This window comes from Oreochromis niloticus, linkage group LG14 (genome assembly GCF_001858045.2).
Source record: "Oreochromis niloticus isolate F11D_XX linkage group LG14, O_niloticus_UMD_NMBU, whole genome shotgun sequence".
Taxonomy (NCBI): domain Eukaryota; kingdom Metazoa; phylum Chordata; class Actinopteri; order Cichliformes; family Cichlidae; genus Oreochromis; species Oreochromis niloticus.
In genome coordinates, this window is record NC_031979.2 from 31309779 (window position 1) to 31332344 (window position 22566).

General features: G+C 36.4%; 1 protein-coding gene across 3 annotated transcripts in view; it reads right to left on the reverse strand.

Annotated features, from left to right (window-relative positions):
• LOC100695412 (cell adhesion molecule 2) overlaps positions 1–22566 on the reverse strand; it is a 141173-nt gene that overhangs the window by 30167 nt on the left and 88440 nt on the right. For 2 of the 3 annotated variants that reach the window (XM_005455044.3, XM_005455043.3), the window contains exon 2: positions 12259–12285. The exons of the other annotated variant lie outside the window; for it this stretch is intronic. In XM_005455044.3, coding sequence (XP_005455101.1) covers positions 12259–12285 — 27 coding nt within the window. The remainder of the gene's footprint in view (positions 1–12258; positions 12286–22566) is intronic. 3 annotated transcript variants of the gene reach the window in all.

Sequence of the window (22566 nt, forward strand, 5' to 3'; positions counted from 1 at the left end):
AAGGTTGACAGCTTGCACATATTCACAGCAGACAGGATGCAACCTGCCTGCCGTGACAGTGAATAGGTGAGGATTGAGTGACCCAAGATGTCTTGATGAAACTAACTTCTGCCCTGTGATACATGAATACCATTAATGTTTGCTTTTTCAAGCTGGATACTCTGCTTCTTTATGTGAGAACACCATGGAGTGCTAAAGTTAAAAAAAAAAAAAAAGTCAATATCTGATGTCATGGGTGCTTCTCGCTCCCCCGCTTTCCAATCCAGCCTCCCTACAGCTCTGCAGAAAGGGAGGTTAAGATTAAAAACATAAAATGATGAAACCTTAACTGAGTGAACCCATTTCACTCAAAATCTAAATTATTATATTAAAGTCCAAGATTTTATTGTTTTGCTTTTGTGACCTTGCTTTAATTAAAAATATCTCTAAGGCATCAGTCTGCTTATGAGCCTACCTCTTAAACTACAGTTGGTCCCTTGGTAGCCCTTTCCCATTTTGCAATATAGCTTTATTTTTATATATATATATTTTTTAGCGATCACGTGGATCTGCTATATATATATATTTTTTTTGTGCTGAAGCGAAGAGGCCACTCCAGTAAAAGCTGAAACCGGCAATATCACCCTGAGCCAGGAGCTTATGGTCCACATTCAGGTGGGCCACCAGGACACTGATCATCACTCACAATGTCAGCAAACACAAGATTAGTCAAGTTGTTTGCTGTGCTTCACACAGTCAGAATGCTGCTGACACATCTATCCATGAACCATGGCATTAACTTTCATGCAGAATCAAGTGACACTGCCTCATGAATCAAATATTTACCTGCACAGCTAAAATTAGGTAGAAATGTAAATGGGGAGAGAGGATAGCGTCTTCATTGTAAACACAAATATTTGATGATTAGATTTTAAAGCGGAACCAAAGGAACAGATGTCTGCTGAAACACAGGCTGGATGCAAGTACTTCTCATCTCTATGAGGGATGAGGTCTGTACAGCAGGTGTAGAGTACAAATATGAATACAGATGTGCAGAATGGCTGGCTGTTGAGTGTACATTAGCAATAAACTATTTCATTTCATCTCAGCCAGCCTCTTTTCATGCTGTTATCAGAATGCAGCTCAGACCATGGCCTGATGGAATCTCAGTCTGACAATATTAGAAGCTAAGAATATGATACTTAGGTTATTGATTCTGCAAGTCTTGTGATCTGGGTGGGTATCTAGAAAATGTGAATATGAGAAAGATAGTCTTTGTGACTATACTTAAATAGAGGATTAAGACGGTTCACTGATGAATGTAAATTGAGCGCTTTGTCACTATTTCTGTAGATTTCGTTTTACTGTTTTGATATAATACTCATGGAAAATCATGCCATGCTTAGCAACTAGGTCAGAAAACCAAATCATCGGAGAAGAGTGCTGCATATATAATTTCACTGATTCGTCTAACGACCACTGATCCAGGCCATAAGGTGAAAAAGCCTAGAAACGTCTCTGTCTGGGAGAACAGAGAGTTGGTGGAGGAAGAATGAGCCATACCACCCCAAAAGCCTTTCTCAGTTTCAGCTGACTGCACCAAATAATGGAAAGCAGTGCCTTGATGAATGGCTGGAGAGCAGTCAAGCACACCACTGCAGAATAAACTATAAACTGCAGGCAGGATAAAAAGAAAACAAATAACTCAGGAAAAAAAAACAGTAGCAAAAATGCCTCCATTCATTAAGAAATGAAAACAAGTATTCATTTTCATATGAACGGCAGTTATCAAGCCATAAGTTCACCTCTGGTGCTTGATTTTACAAGAGCTTCTTTGCAAATAGAGGTGTTAGAGGTTCTGAGCACCCCACTGCATACTAATGAGACACAGTAACTTCGCAGAGTGATACCGGTAACAAAATGCGATGTAAGAATTTGTCTACAAATCACATGGATTTATGGTGAGAACTAAATGTATGCTGTAGATTATCTAATTATGCATATATCTATATTTTTAAGTGTTTGATAATTCAGACATCAACATATTATGATTATAAAATTGCTATAAAACAAAAATGGAAACATTTGTTTGCTGCTATTCAAATTAAAACAAGGTCAAATTAAATGATGTTGATGGATAGATAGATAATTAGATAGATAAACAGACAGATGTTAAATAAAACCTAAATCTCATTGTAAGCTTACATGTTATTTAACTAGACAATAAACTCTTGGGAACATAGTAATTAATGCTTGTCACTTGACAAAATTGTAATTAATTGCCTAAGTCTAAACTGCGTGGCCTATATGCCGCCATGTTGAGAGAGAAAAGGAAGTTTCATATCCGCAGTGTAAAAATATTCCATTTAATTAAAAGTTGTGAAGACCTCTTGTGGGGTGTATTTGGTGGTGGAAAGAACAAAAAAATAACAGCTTGCTATCTCTTGCACAAGACAAATACAGACAGCTCCCAGGTCAGTGTGAAGGTTTAGAAAAACATTGTGATGGTAACATCCTATAAGGTTCTCTTTAACTTGCTTTGGAAAATATTAACATAAATTAATACATGCTGTCATAAATACCCCGTCACAGCAGTGAACCTGAAATTTTACCCACTAACTTCTTCAACGAGGTCACAGAGGTGATTTCACCAACTGTATTCTTTGTTGTAAATAACTCAGTGACTAATGGTTTTGTCACTTATTTTACAATCCAGTCTGGCTCCTTTAAAGACACCCAGCCTTGATTTAAACCTCCTTACTAACCTTGCTTTTATCTCAATGATTATGGAGAAAATCCTTTCATGGCAATTCTTGGTGATGACAAAAACAGATATTCAGTTAAGATGTGTGTTTTTCACGAAACATCAAGGAAACACATTTGAAAAAAGACCCCTCAACACTGAAAAAAATCACACTCAAAGTTATGAATCATTTAATTTGAGAGCAGGTACAGATGAAAGGTGTCTCTGAGAGTAGCAAAAATAGAAATGAAAATGTTTTCTTTTAGCGACCTTGATTCCTGTGCAGGTAGGGTACATTACAGCATAACTACAGGACCTGTTTCACTCTCGTTGCATCTTACAGTCTTTAAGATCTTTCATAACGGTGTGTGATTTATTTGAAAATGTATTTAATGCTGCAATTAAGTCAGAAAGAAATGCTATTTTCAGGATTGAAAGCATGAAAAGGCTAAATAGGAACTGAATGTTTTAACTAACAGTGTGTAAATGTTAAATAAAGTGATGCTGTAGGTCAAAACTTGAAAAGCAAACCTGTTTCAGACATTTTGGCAGCCATTCCTTTCTTTTTCCTTTCTTTCTTTCTTTCTCTTTTTTGATTGATGATAAGATTTTGCTCCTAACTTCTGCGTCAAGGTCTTGCCCAAGCTACATTCTCTGAACTTTTGGCCTCTTATGAGTCAGAGTGCAGCTTTAGTAGCACAGGCACTGCTCTTGGCAGTTGCTAAGTCCAGGCTCAAGATGAAAGATGACTGGATTTCCCTGTTAGGACACCTAGGCTCTGAGGTGTCCTGCCATACAAGCTCAGACTGTTAAATCAGTGTCATACTTTAACATCACTTCCAAAATCTCCTCTCAACCAAAAATATATATATTGTTTTCTTTGCTTGTTTTGGCAGGTGGCCTACTTTTCAAATTCTGAAATACTGGAAAATACATTACATACAGAGTTCTTTTAAATACATGTTACTACCATTTTTATTACTGATGATAAAATATAGCAAAGTTACACAAATGAGTGCACTATGGACGCATATGCGAATATAGTAGGTCTACCAAAAAAGCCACTTTTGGCTGCCCCCTTACTCACAAGGGCTCACATATAAAGTACATTGACATGTTTGATTTGGCTGGTTTCAGTCATTATGCAAATGTTCTGTTTATAAGATTGGGGAAACCTGCAGTCAGCTGAGACTGAAGAAGTCACTTGGATGAATGACGAAATGTTTCTCCCACAAAACGCTACGTCCAGATGAACAGAATCAACTTTTGGAGAGAGATTTTTGCACTTCTTAGAAACATGGTGTCTAACCAGATACTTACTCTGGATGGCATTACCTTGGCCTATAGTGACACTGTGAGGAACCTCAGAGTCATCTTTTGACCAGGACATGTACATCAATGTGCACATTAAACAGATACATAAGACTGCTTTCTCACAATTAGTGCAAGAAAGCATCCTGCCACAGAGTGATGCTGAAAAAATTGTTTATGCATTTATCATCATTATTGGGTTGTCCTAAAAACTCATTGGAAAGCTTCATTGTCTCCCTGTTAAATTTAGAATCAAATTTAAAATCCTTCTCCTCACATACAGGGTCTTGAAGAATCAGGCCCCATCTTATCTTAAAGACTTCATAGTACCAAATCTCCCTAGTAAAAAACTTCGCTCTCAAACTGTGACCTTACTTGTGATTCCTAGGATATTTATAAGTAGTATGGGAGGCAGAGCCTTCAACTTTCCTGTTAAAAGGGATTTTTTTTCCCTTCTCACTGTCACCAAGTGCTTGCTCATCTGGGGGTCATCTGACTGTTGGGCTTTTCTCTGTATTTTTGTGGGGTCTTTACCTTACAATATAAAGTGACTTGAGGCAACTGCTGTTGTGACTTTGGCTATACTTAGAAGATTTCAATATTTTTATAAACCACGTTCCTTCCACTACCAAATAAGACTAAATGACAAAGCTCAATCATACTGGAAGACCTCTTTTGTATTGTCTATCCCAATGAAGCATCTCTCTCTCAGATCAGATCTGGCTACCTTGTGGTTCCTAGAGTTTCCAAATGTAGAATGGAAGACAAAGTCTTCCTTAGGTTTAAAACTTTGCATTTAAAAAAAAATAAAACTTATGGTTAGGACTGACTCAGGATGAATCACCCTTAACTATCTGTGTTTCCATTAGGGAGACCAGGGTGTAAAGAAAACTCCAGCGAGAATATTATCCTAGGGTGCTCATCTTTCCTCTCTCTGCTTTCTTCCAAACCCAACTGGTCAATTCAACCTGAGGCTGGTTCTGCCTGAGGTTTCTTCCTGTTAAAAGGGAGTTTTAACTCTAACTGTAATATGTAGTTTAAAATATGCTGTGCCTGATCTCTGTTGAACACAGGAAAGCAAAGAATAGAGTGGAAATTTCTGTGGGTCATTTTATTCTGTCAAAAAAACTAAAACTCTTACAAATACATATGCAGTAAGGCCAAACACAAAAATGAATGCCTTTCAGTTGCAAACTTGTCACTGCGCCTCTTGAGTAAACCCTCTTCTTGAGCCTCCAGAAGAGGGTTTTGCACTGGTTCAAACAAATGATAAATCTGGACCCAGGAGTAAAAAAGAATAATTGTAAAAGACTAGTTTTTGTTTGTCAACTGACTCCATATAAAGTGCAGAGAAACAGCACCAATCATCCTCAGCAGTTTTTTAAGGTACTAAGTAGATGGACTTAATGGTGTGAGATGTGGAGGCCATCTGCAACAGTAAACCTTGTTCTTCAAGTTGCTGAAAACACACGATTATGCCACTTTATATTTGGTGGATGATTTGGTGGATGATCAACCTCCATGGCCTAAAGGTTTTGCACAGTATTGGAAAAGACTTGACAGACCTACTAGGCGTGTACTTTATTTGATCTTCCTCACTCTTGTCTTTTGAACTTTATAATTACTAAATGACATGACACAAAAATGAACAGATTGTCGAACCCTACACTTTCACTCAGCATCATTAACAGGACACTGTCAGACATATGTAGTACTAAAGAGCCAGACTAGATTCAAGAGTGATGGTCTCAGCTCAAAAAGATATAATCATGGCCGAGGATATCTGTCTCAAGCTGTCCAGATAATGGTTGCCTGTCACATTATTCTCCAACATAGTATTGATATTATTGTTTAGTACAGCTAAAACGAACAACAGCCCTCCCTCAAGCTGAATGAAGTGGATTTTATTAAAGCTAACTATATGGTAAAAGGCTATTGAAACTGAAGACAAACAGGCCTTATTTCTGAAGCACTGAAACCAGTTAGTTTGAAATCTATTAAATAATGCAATCTCTACTGTACTAATCCACTAAAATATGTCAATTTAGAGTCTGTAGTGCAAAATGAAAGGCATCTCATTAAATTTCAATGTGTAAATTAGTATAATAATGTAACCATGATAATAATGACGGTATAATGAGGAGATCTGACAAAATTTCAAAACAAGAGCAGCTTCTGTTATAAATGGCAGCTCTGCCTGCAGCTAATCTACTGGTTAGAAATGGATTACATAACTGTACATTTGCTGCACATCAATATTCCATATTCTGTTTTCTTTTTTTGTTATTTGAGTGCATTAACACACTTTGAAAGGATTATTATGATAATTATAAAGTATATTTTAACCTGCGGCAGGTCAGTTTTCTGCTTGAGCACTTACCAAACATCAGCAGTTCCATCTTCATCTGTCCATGTGAACATTTTAATGGATTGTTGATGGATGTGTTGTTAAGCAAACATAAGTTTCTTTCTCTCACTCCAACACCACCTGATTTGGTTTTCAAACAAAAATTTGTTTCTTTAATTTGCTGTTTAGTTTGGCAGCAAAACTACATTGGAAAAGAGTGTGGGCTGGGTTAAAATACAACAGTTCGCAACAATAACCCTGGACATTGAAAGATGAGTGACATTGGTCTCACTATAGCACAACCAGTGCATTAAAGCACCAACCCCAAAAGACACTCTCTGTGATGCCAGCAGTTTTGACAAAACTGCAGTATATGTCAGTCTGGGAATGAGAATGAGCTTGCACAGCCCAGCACAAGTCCTGGAGGCATAATGCTAACACTGATTGTACACATGAAAACCCCAGATGAGTTCTTCCTCCTCTTTGTGTGGGTTTTCACTAGATACATAACAGATCAGGGCTGTCCCTCGGATGGTTTCTATTGACAATTCCAAGGAAATTCCATTTAAACAAGATGACACATCTTTGAAAGGGAGTAAAAAAGAGGCTTTACAGGCAAGTGTGTTGTTGTCAGAGCTCAATTATTCTGGTCTAAAGAGATTTTGTCCACACAATGTCCTCTATGGTCCGTTCCATATTTGTTATTGTTTGCTTCTATACTTGCACAAGCACATTCAGGTAACTTCAAGCTCAATTGTGGGAAACTGAATGATAGAAGTGCTTAGATTGCTTAGATAGCTGATAGTGCATGAGTTAATTATACATCATAACCCTTCTCAGCTATGTGAAACATGTCAAGAAGATTTTCAGCCTGATTTGTGCTAAATTCACACAGACCATTATGGGCTTGTTCCCCCTCACAGTAGTCAGTTTCCAGTATAACATTTGAGGGGTGAGGAAGTGTAGTTCTACAAAAAGCTAAGATACTGCACATAGGCATTTAGCAAAGGACCCGAGCTTGAAGAAGATACCCTCACAATACAGTAGTGTGTGGATTACTTAAATGAATGCAATGTGCAAACATAGAATAGAAGTAATGTAAACACCATGCTCATCACATCTATGATTTAAATATCAGTGTCTTTGCAGACACATTCATTACCTACCTTTAACTGTTTTTCCTAAAACAAACGCTATTGAATAACATGATAATGAGAAAAGATAAGACAAGCTGTAGTTTACTGCTAAAGTAACCCCATGAGATCTGATTGTTGCCGAGTGACCTTTCCCGAACACGGGAAAAAACACGTTTTACATGATTTAAATCTGACTAAAAGGTCACATCGTTCACACAAAAGAATCACTTACACTGACAGTGTAATTTAAGTTGGTATGACATCCACATAAATGCATACCATGCTTATTATAAACATACTGATCTGAGGAACTGAACTGAAGAAATGCTATTTTGTACTAATTTAACAGCTACCTGCCTACAGCTGGTTGGAAAGATTTAATCAACTATTTAAGGACAGCAGCTAATTAGCGCTAAATCTAGATCTGATCAATGAACTGAAGCTCATCTGTAAATGATCTTTCTAAGGTGATGCATGTAAACTAAAAAGTGTACACCATAGACTTAGTTGCAGAAAATGTCACAAAAAAGAAACTACAGGAAATATTTGAAATTATACTATGCAGGATTTCCACCATCAAATCCATTTAGACACTGAAATCTATATATAATTATAGTAAAAGCAAATATTTTGATTACTTGTAGCCAAATTAGTCATGTACTTAATGTCTGTGAGTTGTGTAGGTAGGAGATATATAGCTTTTATGTCTTGATGCATGCTCAATCATCCAGGTAAGTAAATCCCAAAAGGTTGATTCTGTTCATTTCTCCCACTGAAAACGCTACGTCCAGATGAGCAGAATCAACCTTTTGGGATAGCTTTTAATGATTTCTAATGATGATTAACCTCTCATTAGCGATCATGATTCCTGGTAATTTCTCCTTTCCAGCATAAAGGATTTATTTGGCAGCACTCATTAGATAGACCAATGCTCAGAACTGGGAAACTCCAGGGAAGTCAGAGAAGACCTAAGAAGGGAAATTTATACAAGTTAGGAAGGCCTCTTGGAGCCATTTTCAAACAATTGCAGATTTCAAAATCGTCAGTTCCACTTGCATCTACACAACTTTTAACTTAGACTTACACACAGTTCAAACAACTGTGTGTAAACGTAAGTCATTCATATTTGTTACCTCTTCGCCAAGGTCTGTCATCCTCAGATGGAGGAAATTAGTTAGGTTGTTTACTGCAGGAACCACCAAGGCACAAGTGTGCCATGAACTGGAAACTCCTGGAACATCAGCATCACTGTGAAGCGAGGTTTACATCACCATGGGCTTAGAGGGTGCCAACAAAGAAGAAGTAGAAACCCCTACTCCAAAACTGACACATTCAAGCTCAACTGACGTTCTCAGCTGCACATGTGGACTTTCTGGAAAAACGTTTTATGGTGAGACGATACAAAGATTGAGCTTTGAGATTTGGCCAAAAGAGGCACGTTTGGAGGCTTTCAGAAATTAGAACATTGTACCAACTGTCAAGCACGGTGGTGGTAGCATCACGCGCTGGGGATATTTTGCTTCCAGTGGTACTGGTACATTGCAAAATGTGAATGGAATAATAAAAATGAGGACTACCTCCAACTTTATCTCAAATCACACATGCAAAACCAAAACGCAGGCTAACATTAAGCTTCTGGAATAACCTTCTCAAAGCCCCAAACTTATTCCTATTTAAAATTTGTGGACACTGAAAAAAAGCTGGTTCCATGCTAACAAACCAAGCACCTGAAATGAACTCTACCTATTCTGCCAAGACGATTGGTCAAATATTAAATCAAGAATTATGTCAGATGCTTTTTGATAGTTACCAAAAGCAGCTGGTCCAACTTGCTAAAGGACATTTAACCAAACCATTCATCAACCATTCATCTAATATTCATTTAACCAAAATGAATATTAGAGTCTTTATGTATAATTTAGTATCATTTTTTATACACAGTATAGTATATTCCATAAAATAAACTGGTGTCTACGTTCACGTGCTACTGGCCTCATACTTATTGCTCTTGTTTTTTTCCTTGCTTTTTGTAAAATCAATTAGTAGTCATCTTTGCATTAAATTTGTTTATGTAGATTGTACAAAGATACATTATGCACCCTCTATCTGCACTAGGATTACAGTGATTTTTTACAGTGGCTCCATCATCTGTAAACAAGAACTCAGACACACACAATGCATGTGATGAGATAACCCACCGGCACACAAAAAATGACTATCAGCGCTGTATTGTATTCATAGTCTGCACTGATAATGTGATCCTAAATGATGCAGTCATTTGATTGAGCTGATGAAGTCTTTCAGAAAGGAAATAACCAAGACAGAGTGAGCTGTCTGCTAGCTTTACCCTTCATCAAAAAGAACATTTTGTGCCTGTTACTGACTAACACCTGAGCAAAAGTGAATCTTCCTCGACACAGAGGTGGTACTGAGCGTCGTCCTCCCCTATAATTTACCACAGTGGGGAAGGTGGGGGGAAAAGTAGGGGGTGGACAATCCACAGAACTGGCAATAAATATCCCTGCTGGGGGAAACTCTTAGCCATGTTTTTTTTTCTGCTGTGCACGAAAAAAAGGAAAGAAGAAAGTGGTAATACATCAGTTTCGGAAAGTGGGTCAGAAATACTGTACTCCATGTGAAACTGGAGATTTCATATTTAAGTAGTTACTTAAAATCTGTACATTTGACGTGCCTCAAATTAAGTGAAATCATGGTCCTTGTAAGTATTACACTATACAGAAAAATAAAACTGCCAAAGTGACAGTATATTAAGCATATTCAGGCTACAAAGTGATAACAACTAGCACCACTAAAACAACAAAGAAGACAACAAGAAAAGCTTCTAATGGTAATCAACCCAACTCTCGAGGGCTGCCAAATGATAGATAAATGTTTTAATCAATGTTAATTCAGTTAAGCACAAGCTTGACCATAATATTTTCTCAGTAAGCCCAACTATGGATTTCCTCTAAAATGTCGAGAAGGCACATGACAGGAAAAAGTAAGACTAGTTCCTAGAGTCCATTTGAGATTGCTCTTTGAGAAACATACATTTCCTCTTTTAGATGTTCAGTAAACCCTATCCTCGCCCTTTTCTCTTTAATGTAACATAACCTCTCCTAGATTAACTGTATTTGAAAGGCTTTTAAATTCACATTCCACCTGCCTGAATGTGTCCTTCATAAAGGTTACATAACACACCTGTGAAAACAACCTCCGCTATTTCAACCGTATGTTTTACTGCTGCCATACGTGTTTGTCGGAGCAGAGTTGGAGCACTTTTGTCCCATTAGTCTCATTGTTTGACCAAAAATAATGGCCAATACTAGTTTCTTTCCTACGTTTGAGGTGACCATAAAAAGTTTTCTCACGAAAGAGTTTATCCTGAGTTTACTCTCTTTATACAATGTTTTCACTTTAATAAATGATCCTCTTTTTCTCTCTGCTTGCACTGGCCAAACCATTGCTTCATACGCTCAGGTGAATCCTCGCAGAGCAAATAAATCTATTCATAAGGTCTCGGTAAATAAGCCAAGAGGCATGTTTTCCATTATAATGATGCCTGCTAGGAGGATCTTTTATACTGGCTTCTTACAGTTATTCCATGAATTACACAGCAATCATCACCAGCGAGACGTTACAAAATCCATTAATAAATATTCAAGACTGATGCATGTGTTCGTATATATATATGTATATATATATATACACACATATATATATACGTATATATAATCATTATAACAACTAATCAGCTATAAAGGTGCTGCTGAAAAAGCCTGTCCCATTCTACGGGTACAAAGGCTAAATGTGTATCTTCTGTTAATTATAAAATAGCCTCCTTGGTAATTAGAAAACAGTATTTTCCAGGAGGGAGTGTGGGGCTTAACATTTATTTGAAGAAAAAACAAAAATAAAACATTAATCATTTAGTTTGGTTGAGGATATGTAAAAGAATAACATCCAGAAACAGCAAAAAAAAAAATAGACTGAAAACTAATTAATGTATGAATATATGATTATAGTGAGGCGTTCAGTGAAAAAAAATGGTAGGGCAGACATAAAGCAAATAATATCTCTGTAACACCTGGATAATGAAAGAAAAATGCTAGCAAACTAACAAACAAAAAAGACCAATAACACAAAATGTATGTTCAATTTAAAGAAATATTGTTAAAATTACCAAATATCTAAATTAATAATGCATTTGAAAACACATTTTAAAATGCAATTGATCAGACTCATTGAAATGAACATATGTAACTGCAAAAGTGTAATATACTGATGGTCAGAGGTGAAAAAAAAAATAAAGTTGGTTACCAGAACATCTCCTGTTTGAATGTGCAATACAACTAAGAAAATCTGTTGAGGATGAGTAAATAAGAAATGATCTCCCCTAACTCTGAGGTGTCCTTGAACTAGGAACCACCCCCAGCTGCTCCAGATGAGCTGCACAGAGGCCAAATGCAGGAAAGCATGACTGGGTGAGGCAGGCAGCACTTCAGTGTGAAATCTATACATACGTGAAGAAGGTTGTGTCTGAAAACAGCAAGGATGTTCAACAAACCTTTCCTGGAGAAAGAAAGGTTAACAAAAAAAATGCCCAGAATGGTTGAGGAGGAGCAGCGTATGTTAATACTTGCTAGGCTTTTGGTGGAGATAAAAGGGTGATCCAAACATTGTTTATTGGGAACTGCGCGCAACATAAATCATGTAGCAAGAAAATGGAGGCAATAACTCACCTTTCGCTTTGCTTTTTGTCCCAGCCACTGATAGCATGAGGGGGTAAAGCAAGGAGACAGCAAGTTAGATAGGTAGTGTGAAGGAATACAGTTGATAGTATAATGATTATTTGCTCCATGGTGACAGGAAGTATAAGATTAAATGTTGTTAATATGGAAATGGGAGTAGGATACTCAGTACTCATTTATAACATAACTTGATGATGTGTCAAGTGTTATCACCAATACATTACCAAGAGACAGAAAAGACTTGACTATTACATCTTTATCAGTTTTAACTCTATTACAACCTTATTTGTACCATTAATCCTTCATTAAAACATGCATCTGTAGCTCCTGTCCCAAGTAATGTAATTGTAGTTACTTACAATTACAGTCGAATGAAAGTCACAACACTCCAATATAGTTATGGTAAATAACTGCCTATTTTTTCTGCTAATAGTGTTGCATACGACATGATTAAATACTAACTACAGCTTTACAGCAGAATCTGTTAGGACAGTAAAACACCAAGGATCTTTGGATCAAGCCAACTAATGTAATCATGTTATGCAAAGCAGTTATTTGATGTCATCACATGAGTACAAGAGGTGAGTATGTAATCCCCAAAAGCGCCTGTCTGAGTATTTTAGAAAGTGATGATCTTCTGGGATTTTTCCACACAGATATCACTGGGGTTTACAGAGAATGGTCCAATAAAGTGAAAATGTGCATTAAGTGGCAATTCTCTGGGTGAAAATGCCTTGTTGATGCTGGAAGTCAGAGGAGAGTTGCTAGAATGCTTTGAGATGACGAGATGATGAGGTAACAATAATTCAAATGACTATTCATTACAACTAAGGTATGCAAGAAGAGCATCTCTGAATGGAAACAAGTTGAACCTTGAAGCAGATGGGCTACAGCAGAAGACCACATTGGGTACCACTCCCAAGCTTAGCTCCCTAAGAACAGGAAGCTGAGGCTACAATTCACACGGGCTCACAAAACCAGACAATAGTAGATTGGAAAAATGTTGCTGGGTTTAATGAGTCTTAATTTCAGCTGCGAGAGTCAGATGGTAGGGTCAGAATTTGGCCAAAAGTATATGAAAACATGAAATCGTCAACAGTATAGGTTGTTGGTGGTTGGTGTCATGGATATTTTCTTCTGACATTTTGGGCCCTTTAGTAACAACTGAACAATGGTTAAACAGTCACAGGCTACCTGAGTACTGTTGCCAACCATATCTTTCCCTTGATTACTGCTGCCAGCGAGATAATGATCTATGTCACCAAGCTTTAATCATCGCAAACTATTGCAAACATCTCCCCTAGACATCTCCATACTGTACCTCCCACAGGTATGTCATCTGGACCAACTGCCTTTCGCTCTTCATCCTCTTCACAGCTGCTCTTACTTCCTCCTTACTAATTCTCTGGACTCTGTCGTCCTCTCTCTCATTTTCTACATTCATTATTCTCAAAATACTGCTTCCATGTGCCCAGTATGCTCTCTACATGTTAGCACATCTCTATCTCTATTCTTAACCACCCTAACCCACTGCAGATTCTTTCCAGCTCAATCTCTCTACCTAACCAACTGATAAAATTCCCTTTTTCCTTCCTTAGTGTCCACCTCAACAAAAATCATTTTTGAACTGGATATCCTGGCAACAACTGAAACACCCCCAAAAAAGAAAGGAAAAATTGCTCACGGTCCCCAGAAGCAGTCAGCATAAAAGGGGCGTGTCCTATTATTTTGACTGTGTAAACAGATACCAGATATTAGTATTATACACCATTTGCACTGGATGGCATAAATTCATCAGTGAAACAGAAATTAAAAGGAAAAAAAAATTGAAGGCAAACACTCTTCCTGTAAGAGTTTGTTTGTTAGCATTTGTGAGGTTGGTTATATTACACTATTTCAAGCTTAAGTCTGATTTCACAGGGAATGTAACTAAAACCTGAATAATCTGTGGAACCTGATGTTAAGGTGCAGTGCACAGAGTCCAAAGTCTGCATTAGAAAGAACAGAAGGATAAACAAATACAAGTAGTAAGATATGTTCAAGCATTTGTAATTTATAATTTTTCTTATTTTTTATTTTGGCATCAGTGATTTATTTTTGTTTGAACTTTAATGTTTTACTTACAAATTTCTCCCAAATCTTCGCTGACTAAAGGTCATGCAATGTGCTGCTACTTGTGGGTAGAGAAAATAACTCACAAAAGCACTTCTAAAATTGTCAAGAAAGCCTCACTTATACAATTTACCACTCTTCTCTGGTCCACAAATGTACTGTATGCTGACACATCTGGTCTATTATGGGAAATATCCAACAGGCCACTATTCCCTTCCAGCTGCTGGTGCCAGTGGCATTGTTCACGCTATGCATGCCTCATTTGATTCTCTTGTTGTGAAGGATAATTTTTCACTTCTTATCATTTTTCTGCTACTCAAAGTTGCATTAGTATTCAACATGCTCATCAATGCTGCGTGTTTGTTTTCCCCATTGCTGATATTTGATATCGGCTGGCCATCGCTGGTAACAATAATAACACAGTTGCAGAGAAAGGTCTTAGAGAGGCATGACACTTCCTGTGTGCTTGCATGTGCATGTGTGTTTTAAATAATGCTGCTGAAATTAAAAGAGTGTCCTGTAATCAGTCCTTTTTTTCCCTTTGTAACCAGCCTTCACAAGGCCAGTTCTGCACATTCGTATTTGTTCTCTCTTAATAGTCAGGCCAAATGTTCAATAAAAACTATGATTAGATTGCTCATTGTGGTCTTTTGGAAAAAGTAATATTTCTGACTTAAAAATAGGTCAGTGGTAATTTGAAGTGTGCATAAGGGACAACATTTTTATCTATAAAAATGGGTAATTTTTTGATGATCCTTGAACAAACTGTTATCTGATGAGGAAACTTGGAAGATCACACAAGTAATGTGTGCCAATCTACTACCTAATGGAAAATTCATTGTTTTTGACACTCATTAATCTTTCTGTAAGCCTTCAAGCCTGCTCCTCTTCCTATTTTCTCCTTATGTGGAAGTTATTAATCACAGACTCTCTCTAAATTTAATAGTGTTGACAAAGTCAGACACCATGATAAGATTCTCCTTGCTGTGAACTGGAAATGTTTGCAAGCACATGGCAAGCATATCAATATATTCTCTCTGAAAAGTATAACACTTTGACATTCCTAAGAGGACTTTCACTGAAAATCAATAGGAGAGCGCATAACAACACACTTCTGCAAGAATGTCAGTATATTTAATACACTTGTCTCATGGTTAACTGCACAAGTGCAACGCTACAGCATGTGGAAATACTGCAAACGCCCACCCGCTACTGTTCATATAACTAAATGAACCGAGTAATTATATTAATAATCACACTTTATCATAGCGTAATGAGGAGAGTCAACTCTCTCAAAAGCAGAAATAATCGTGAGCAGGTTTGAAAATCATTCAGCGTGATGAAATACAATGTTGCACCTATATTTGTGTGTATATACTCATTAGATCAATTAGATTAATTATTGCAAGTAATCCTATTATTAATTTATTAAGGAAAAACATTGCATTTTAGTGGACTCTTAAGAAATTAAGAAGCTAAATGGATGAAATGCTATTATTTCAAGTAGAACATGTAAGAGAAGTTGCTACTAAACACTGTTTTAGTCTATGCATCCCTTAAAACCTTCAGGTTTAGTTTGCTAAGTGACATGTCACTGATGAATTCTGCATGGTTTCAATGAAAATTAAAAATGAAAGATAAAAACAGTGTGTCTATAAATGTAATAACCTTAAAGTCAAGGTATTAAGCTGGCCTATGGTTGTTGTTTTTCATAACAACAATAGCCATCCATGTTTTTAACCGTATATATCCAAATACGGACACATTTTTTTTATGCAGTTTTAGAGTATTTTACAATTATCCCTGTGGATTATTATTAAGTACTTGTTGCAACTAGTTAAATAAACCACATAATATAATTAACTTGTTTTCCTTCTTATAGTTCATTTTCACTGCCTCCTGAGTGGGATTTAAAAATGTGTTTTCCTTTTGTCCCACATAGCAAAATGCCAAAATAACAGTGGTTTAGAAAATAACCCTTAAAATAACATAAGACGCCGCTTTCAAGATAAAAGAGGACTAATAAGACTCAAACAAATATACACGACTGTTGCTTATTTAGGCATAGTTTATACTTACACTCATTTATCACCATGCCTAAAATAATCTTACTTAATGATGAACAAATTAAGACTGCAAAATGTTAAAAAACAAAACAAAAATAAAGGAACAACAGCTTATCTAAAGTAGCTTTACATAACAAGACAAGCCAAACACGGCAGAAACTGATGAAACCATGTCCAAGATGAATAAGGATCCCACACCAGCTGAATGAGTCCAATATTTGCCAGAACTGAACAATAAAACTGATAAAAGCATGTCAATGACAATGACATAGGAAAGCAATAAGAAGAGGAGAAATATAACAAAGCAGAACAATGGGACTTTGGCCAGTTCACCCACCAGAGGCATTCTGTGGGGTTTACAGTGTGTCAGTAAATAGTCTGTTCACTTATCTTTAAAACTCATTTCCTAACGTGGGAATATAAGCTTTAACAAAGCGATGGCTGTTGATCCCTGTGGTGATTAGCTTAAGCAACCACTGAGAGGTTTGCCTTCTAACAGTAAGCTCTGGACTTTGTCCCTCAGCTGGCCATCACTGGGGTCACTGCTCTCCTTCTGCCAGTGTCACACAGCAAACTCTCCTGGGACAGCGTGGCTGTAAGTAACCCTCTGACAGGGAAGTACTTCATCATATTCAGCTCACATCCACACAGCCACAAGTGGAATCACAGGGCAGTTTTAATAGCTGTTCTGGGGAGCTGTGCATGTGGGTGGCCCTCAAACATCAGTGGCAGGTAACTGAAAATTTTGGTCTTCAAAATGCTTGTTTTTGATCAGCCAACATTTCACAGACCAGCAATATCCAATTTGGAATGGCATTAAACTGAGAAAGAGCTGGAACATTTTGAGTAGAGGACAGTCAGGAGATTATCAAAATCATTGCTCATTAAATTTCTATTAATTTAATGCTTCACTTTTTTTCCATAATGTCCCTACATCCAAGTCTACCAACAACTGCTTTTTAAAAAGTGCCAGAAACGTATTTGAAGAAATATGGAGAATGTTCTCATTTAAATGTTACTGATCAGCTTCGATAAACATAAACATGACATTCGGAAAATGAGACTTTGTCCATAGATATCCTTTCTTACATTTAGCACCCAACAGGAGATAGTTCACATCAAGCATGTGCTTACCTTGAGAAATGGAGGAAATTGCCTGGGTAAAGCATGCAGGAGCACACATGTCACCCACTAGCTTTCTGGGAATTCACTGGACTATTTACCTGCACTATTCTCACATGGATGCAATTGGACCTCACACTGAGTTATGTGCTTTGCACTGTGTAACAGCTCATAATGTAATGTAACTGCAATGTAATGCTTAGAAAATGTTAGGGCTGAAGTGTATTTGTAAAAATGTAGCATCTTACAACATTTTATAGAAGGAGCCTCTAGATTAAAAGATTACTGTTTACCTTTGAGCTAATTACAACAGACCTGCACAAAGTGTGGCAAACTACAAGCAGAACAAACGTTCTATACAATCTGTAACACTTTATGTAACAGTTTGATTGCACTAGTGCAAGATTCCCATGGTTCCCGAACCGCATGTGGCTCTCTTACCAGCATCTCCTTATGGCTTTAACAAAAAGCTAGATAAATATGAAAATTATCCCTAACCTCAGTTGCATTGGTTAGCCTGGGTAAATACACATAAATGGCTAGTCCAGAGCCCCCCTACTCTACTCTACTTCTAAATTGAAATAAAACAAAAAGTCAAGGAAGAAACTACAGCAGGAAACAGCGCACAGACAAATGTGTTTGCGCTCACTGCTAATTGCACAATCTACTAGTATGCTCGATCTTTTTCTGGACTTACAATACAATTAAAAACAACTATATTATACTTACTGTTGTCTTTTTAAAACTATTGGGCTGCCTTTTATGAAATGTATTATCAAAATAAGATCCTTTTAATTTGATTCATTTGCACAAAAACAAGTAGGACTGAAGCTCTGCATGGCTGCACAGCTTTGTAGTTACCCATATATCAAAGTAAGCCTAAACATGATGATAGATATTTTTTTATTGCATTACAATAAAATTAACAAGTAAATAATAATTAGTTATTATAGTTCCAGGCTGTGATTCCATAAATTCAACAAAAACAATTATAATCAAAAATTAAATAATGATAACTTATCTAGCCACATGTGGTAAAACATTTTAATTTTACCTTTTAGTAATATTGAGAGGCTCAATTATACCTAAGAAGCTGTTTTACACTCATTATGCCAAGTTTAAACAAAGAGTTTTTTACAGCTCCACGCTGATTTTGAAGGGTTAAGAAAAGTTTAAAAATGGCACTTATAATAGTAAAGATTGGTGACCCCTGCAATCAGTATATTGAAAATGACATTGTGCAGTTAGTTAAGTGTAATTGCAAAATCCTCTTAGCAGTGAATACTTTGTGTTTATCACCAGGGTCGAGCTGTACTCAGTGATCAGTGTCTTCAGCTCTATGTATTGATAATAACCAATAAATTATACTAATAATAGAGCCTCCTGCTTTACTCCTCTATTAATAACAGCACTTCCACTCAGAGAAACAGAAGCTTTCTTTTCTTTCTCCTGGGAGCACACGGTCCCATACATCTCTACTGCTGGTCCAATAAAAACACTACAATTTAGGCACACTGGTAGAACACTGTGAAAGGTGGCATTACAGACACACATACTGTACCTGATGACACGCCAAACCAATTCCTTCTTCAATTTTCTCATCTTGTCTCTACTGTGTTTCAATTGGAGCACTTCATGTAACAAAAGCCTGCAAGTGTCCCTCCAGTTAGAGGAACACAAGCAGGGGAAGGCAAGCCAGAGTAATTGCAAAAACCTGATTTAACACAGCTGTGTCAAGGTGTAGCCACTGTGTGATGAATAAGACCCAGTCATCTTTCCATGTCATACTGTTATTGTAAAAGTAAATGCAACATACAATCCTGATACACAGTAATAGGGGCATCAGTAAAAAATACACTACACCATAATCCAGTAGTAGTTTATAAGTTTATTTTGGTCTGTTACATTCTCTAAACGGGCTAAAAGATGATGTATGTAATAGTTAGAGATGTGCGAAAAAGAGTTAGAACCGATAAAGGTTAATAGAAAAATATAACAAACATACTTGAAGAGAACACCAGTCACAAAGATAAGGTTAATCAAACTGCTTATACAAACATGTATGAAGTAAACCCCTTCCATCCAATTAAAAAACATAAAAATCAAACATCCTCTTTAGAAAATACTGTAATAAGATGGTTCACTGGCTCTGGTTATTTGACAGAACATTTTACTACACTCAGCACTCAAAATGTGGTGCTTGCATGCAAAATTTGTTTTGATGTTTTGATATGTTTATATTTTTTTCGATTAATTTGGGTGCAAGGAATATGCGAACTTATGGAGAACAAGCACAGCAGAGCAGGCTTTTGCCCCAAAGCATGAATGCAGTGCATCTGGTTGGAAATATGTGCAAAGAATCCAAATTTCCCAAATAAATAACTCATAAGTGAAACCTTAGTTAAAACAAAAACATCTTTTTTCAGCAGATGTAAAAGCAGGCAATGAGCTAATTTACTTAACTGGACCAACAAAATTGGTTCTAGTGACAGTCAATCCAAAAAAATATCTGTTACTGAACGACACAAATTTAAGAGGTACAACCCACACTGCAGGACTCCTTCCACAGTTTTATATAATTTAAGTCCATGGCACTGCCTGTGCATTAGACAGCTACAAAAGCACCGTCCTACATTTTAACAGGTGTATGTTATTTTCATGATAATATAACCCTTGAGGTAAAACAAGGGTGGGACTGTATCTTTTGTGAGGTATAAAAATTATGAATAAATTAATAGTTTCACAAGCCAAGATTCATTCATGCTCTCATTCAAACATCAAAGTTGTGTTGTGTTGGTGGAGTGGATGTCTTACCCTGTGGTTGTTCTTTAACAAGTACTTTAACAAGCAAGCTACCTAACATGATTATACTGCATTCATTCAATTTCAGGCAGTTGTGAAGTATGTTTTATTTTTCATTTATTTATTTTTCATGTTTGTTAAAGACAAATTTAAATTTAATTAAAATTTTCAGTGTGAATTTTTTCCAGATGAGGTCAGTAACATTTCCACATAAATATTATTTGGCCTAATATCTACATCATCTACTGAAAATAACAACAAGATGATTAAGGTAGAAGGGAAGTTAAGGGAAGAACTGCCATCTTTTCCCAGAATAAGATTAGTATTGTACTTACTATAGTATTAGTATATAGACTTTAGCATACATAAACAATGTAGGCCTAATTAATAGAGAGATATATGTTATTTGGTAATTACAATAGAAGCTTTAGGGTCAATTTAACAACAACACAAGCACCTAAACACCAAGCACAGTTATACTGTCTTAATATTGTAAATATAAGTTTGCAAAATGTACATTTTGCTATTGTTTATGTGTTGTTGAAAATTTAAATCCAAAGTGGCACGTCACCTCAGACACTGATAAAATGAAGAAGGGCTATATCATTTTACTAAATTATACTTTAAAACACTTTGGCAGGAGACAGAAAAGAGGCAGTAAGTACAAAGGGAGCGAGAACAAAGAGTATAAGGCAATGGAGAATAAAATGAACAGGAGGAATGAAATGTAGAAGTCAGAGCCAGAAGATGAAAAAGAGGGTGAAGGTTCTAGAAAGCCGAGACACAAAAGGGAAAGTCAAATTATTTATTTATTTTTTTGATATATGATTCCCATATATTACTGCCTGACAGATAATTTATGCCATTGCCCACCAGCATCGTTTTAAAGCACATTTTCAAATAAACTCAGGTTTAAAACACAAAAAAACAACTGCAATATTTACCACAGTACTGAAAAATAAAAATGTAACATCATGTAATATTTAAACTAATCTTTTTATTTTTAGGTTGCTTTTAAAATCTGACCAGACACTACAAAAATGAAAATGAAAATTATGTGTCTGTTAATTATTATGTCTTGTGAGTATTAAAGTCGTGCTTTACAATGTTTTACAAAGCTAATATTCTTTCTATTTTGAATTATTTTTCCTGTCATTATTTTTCTTTCTTTCTTTCTTTCTTTCTTTCTTTCTTTCTTTTTTTTTTTTTTTTACAAAATAACAATTTACTGTATAAATTACTGTAAACTTCTTGTTAAAACTGGATCATCACTAGATATGTAGTGTTACTGTGGAAAAAACTTTAAAAATGACAGTTTCAGTAATGAAACAATGTGTACACACTCACACACACACACACACGCCTAACACACACATGTGGCCTATGGCTAACTGCTATATTTTCAGCAATTTCATTGATGTACAAGAATAAAGTAAATTTCAAAAATTGTCTCACACCATGTTGTCACGCCATGTTACTGTTTCATACTAAATAAATCAAACCAAATGCAAACTTATAGATACATATATTGTTTAATGATAGGCTATAGTTATACATTTTTGGCTGATGCTTTCAGGTGCATGCCTCCGAAGCTGAAGCCACTGTTCTTTGTGCTTTGGCTCACCAGTCCTGTTCTGACACTAATTTAACCTTTTAGCTAGCAAGCCACCTCTGCACATGCAATGGTAAGAATGGATTTTTAAAAGGTTTAACGACAGGGTGCTGCTATAGTTTACTTGGTTGAGCAAGAGACCCACATGCTGAAAGGTTGCAAGGGCCTGGTTTGATTCTACTCTGGACCATTTCCTGCATGTCATCCGTCCCTTGGTCTCTGCTTGCATCCTTTCTGTTTTTAACTCTGTACTATTTCTGTCCAATAAAGGCTCAAACGCCAGTGAAAAATAATAAAGAACTAGGTCATATGAAGCATCTATCTAATGTAATCCGTAAGTCATATCACTTCTTTGTTAAATATTGGACTTGAGGCATGTTTGAAATTACACTTCACTGACTATATGATTATCAAATACAAGAGAGAAAGAGAAATGCTTCCACTGGCCAATAATAGCTCTCAAGGATTAGTCTGTATACCTTCTTTAATGTTGGCAAAAACATGAGTCATAGCATCAGACAGGGGAAACATGCAGCTCCAGCCTTGGTCTTGGATTGTGATACTTATTACTTTTTTCTATTTTTT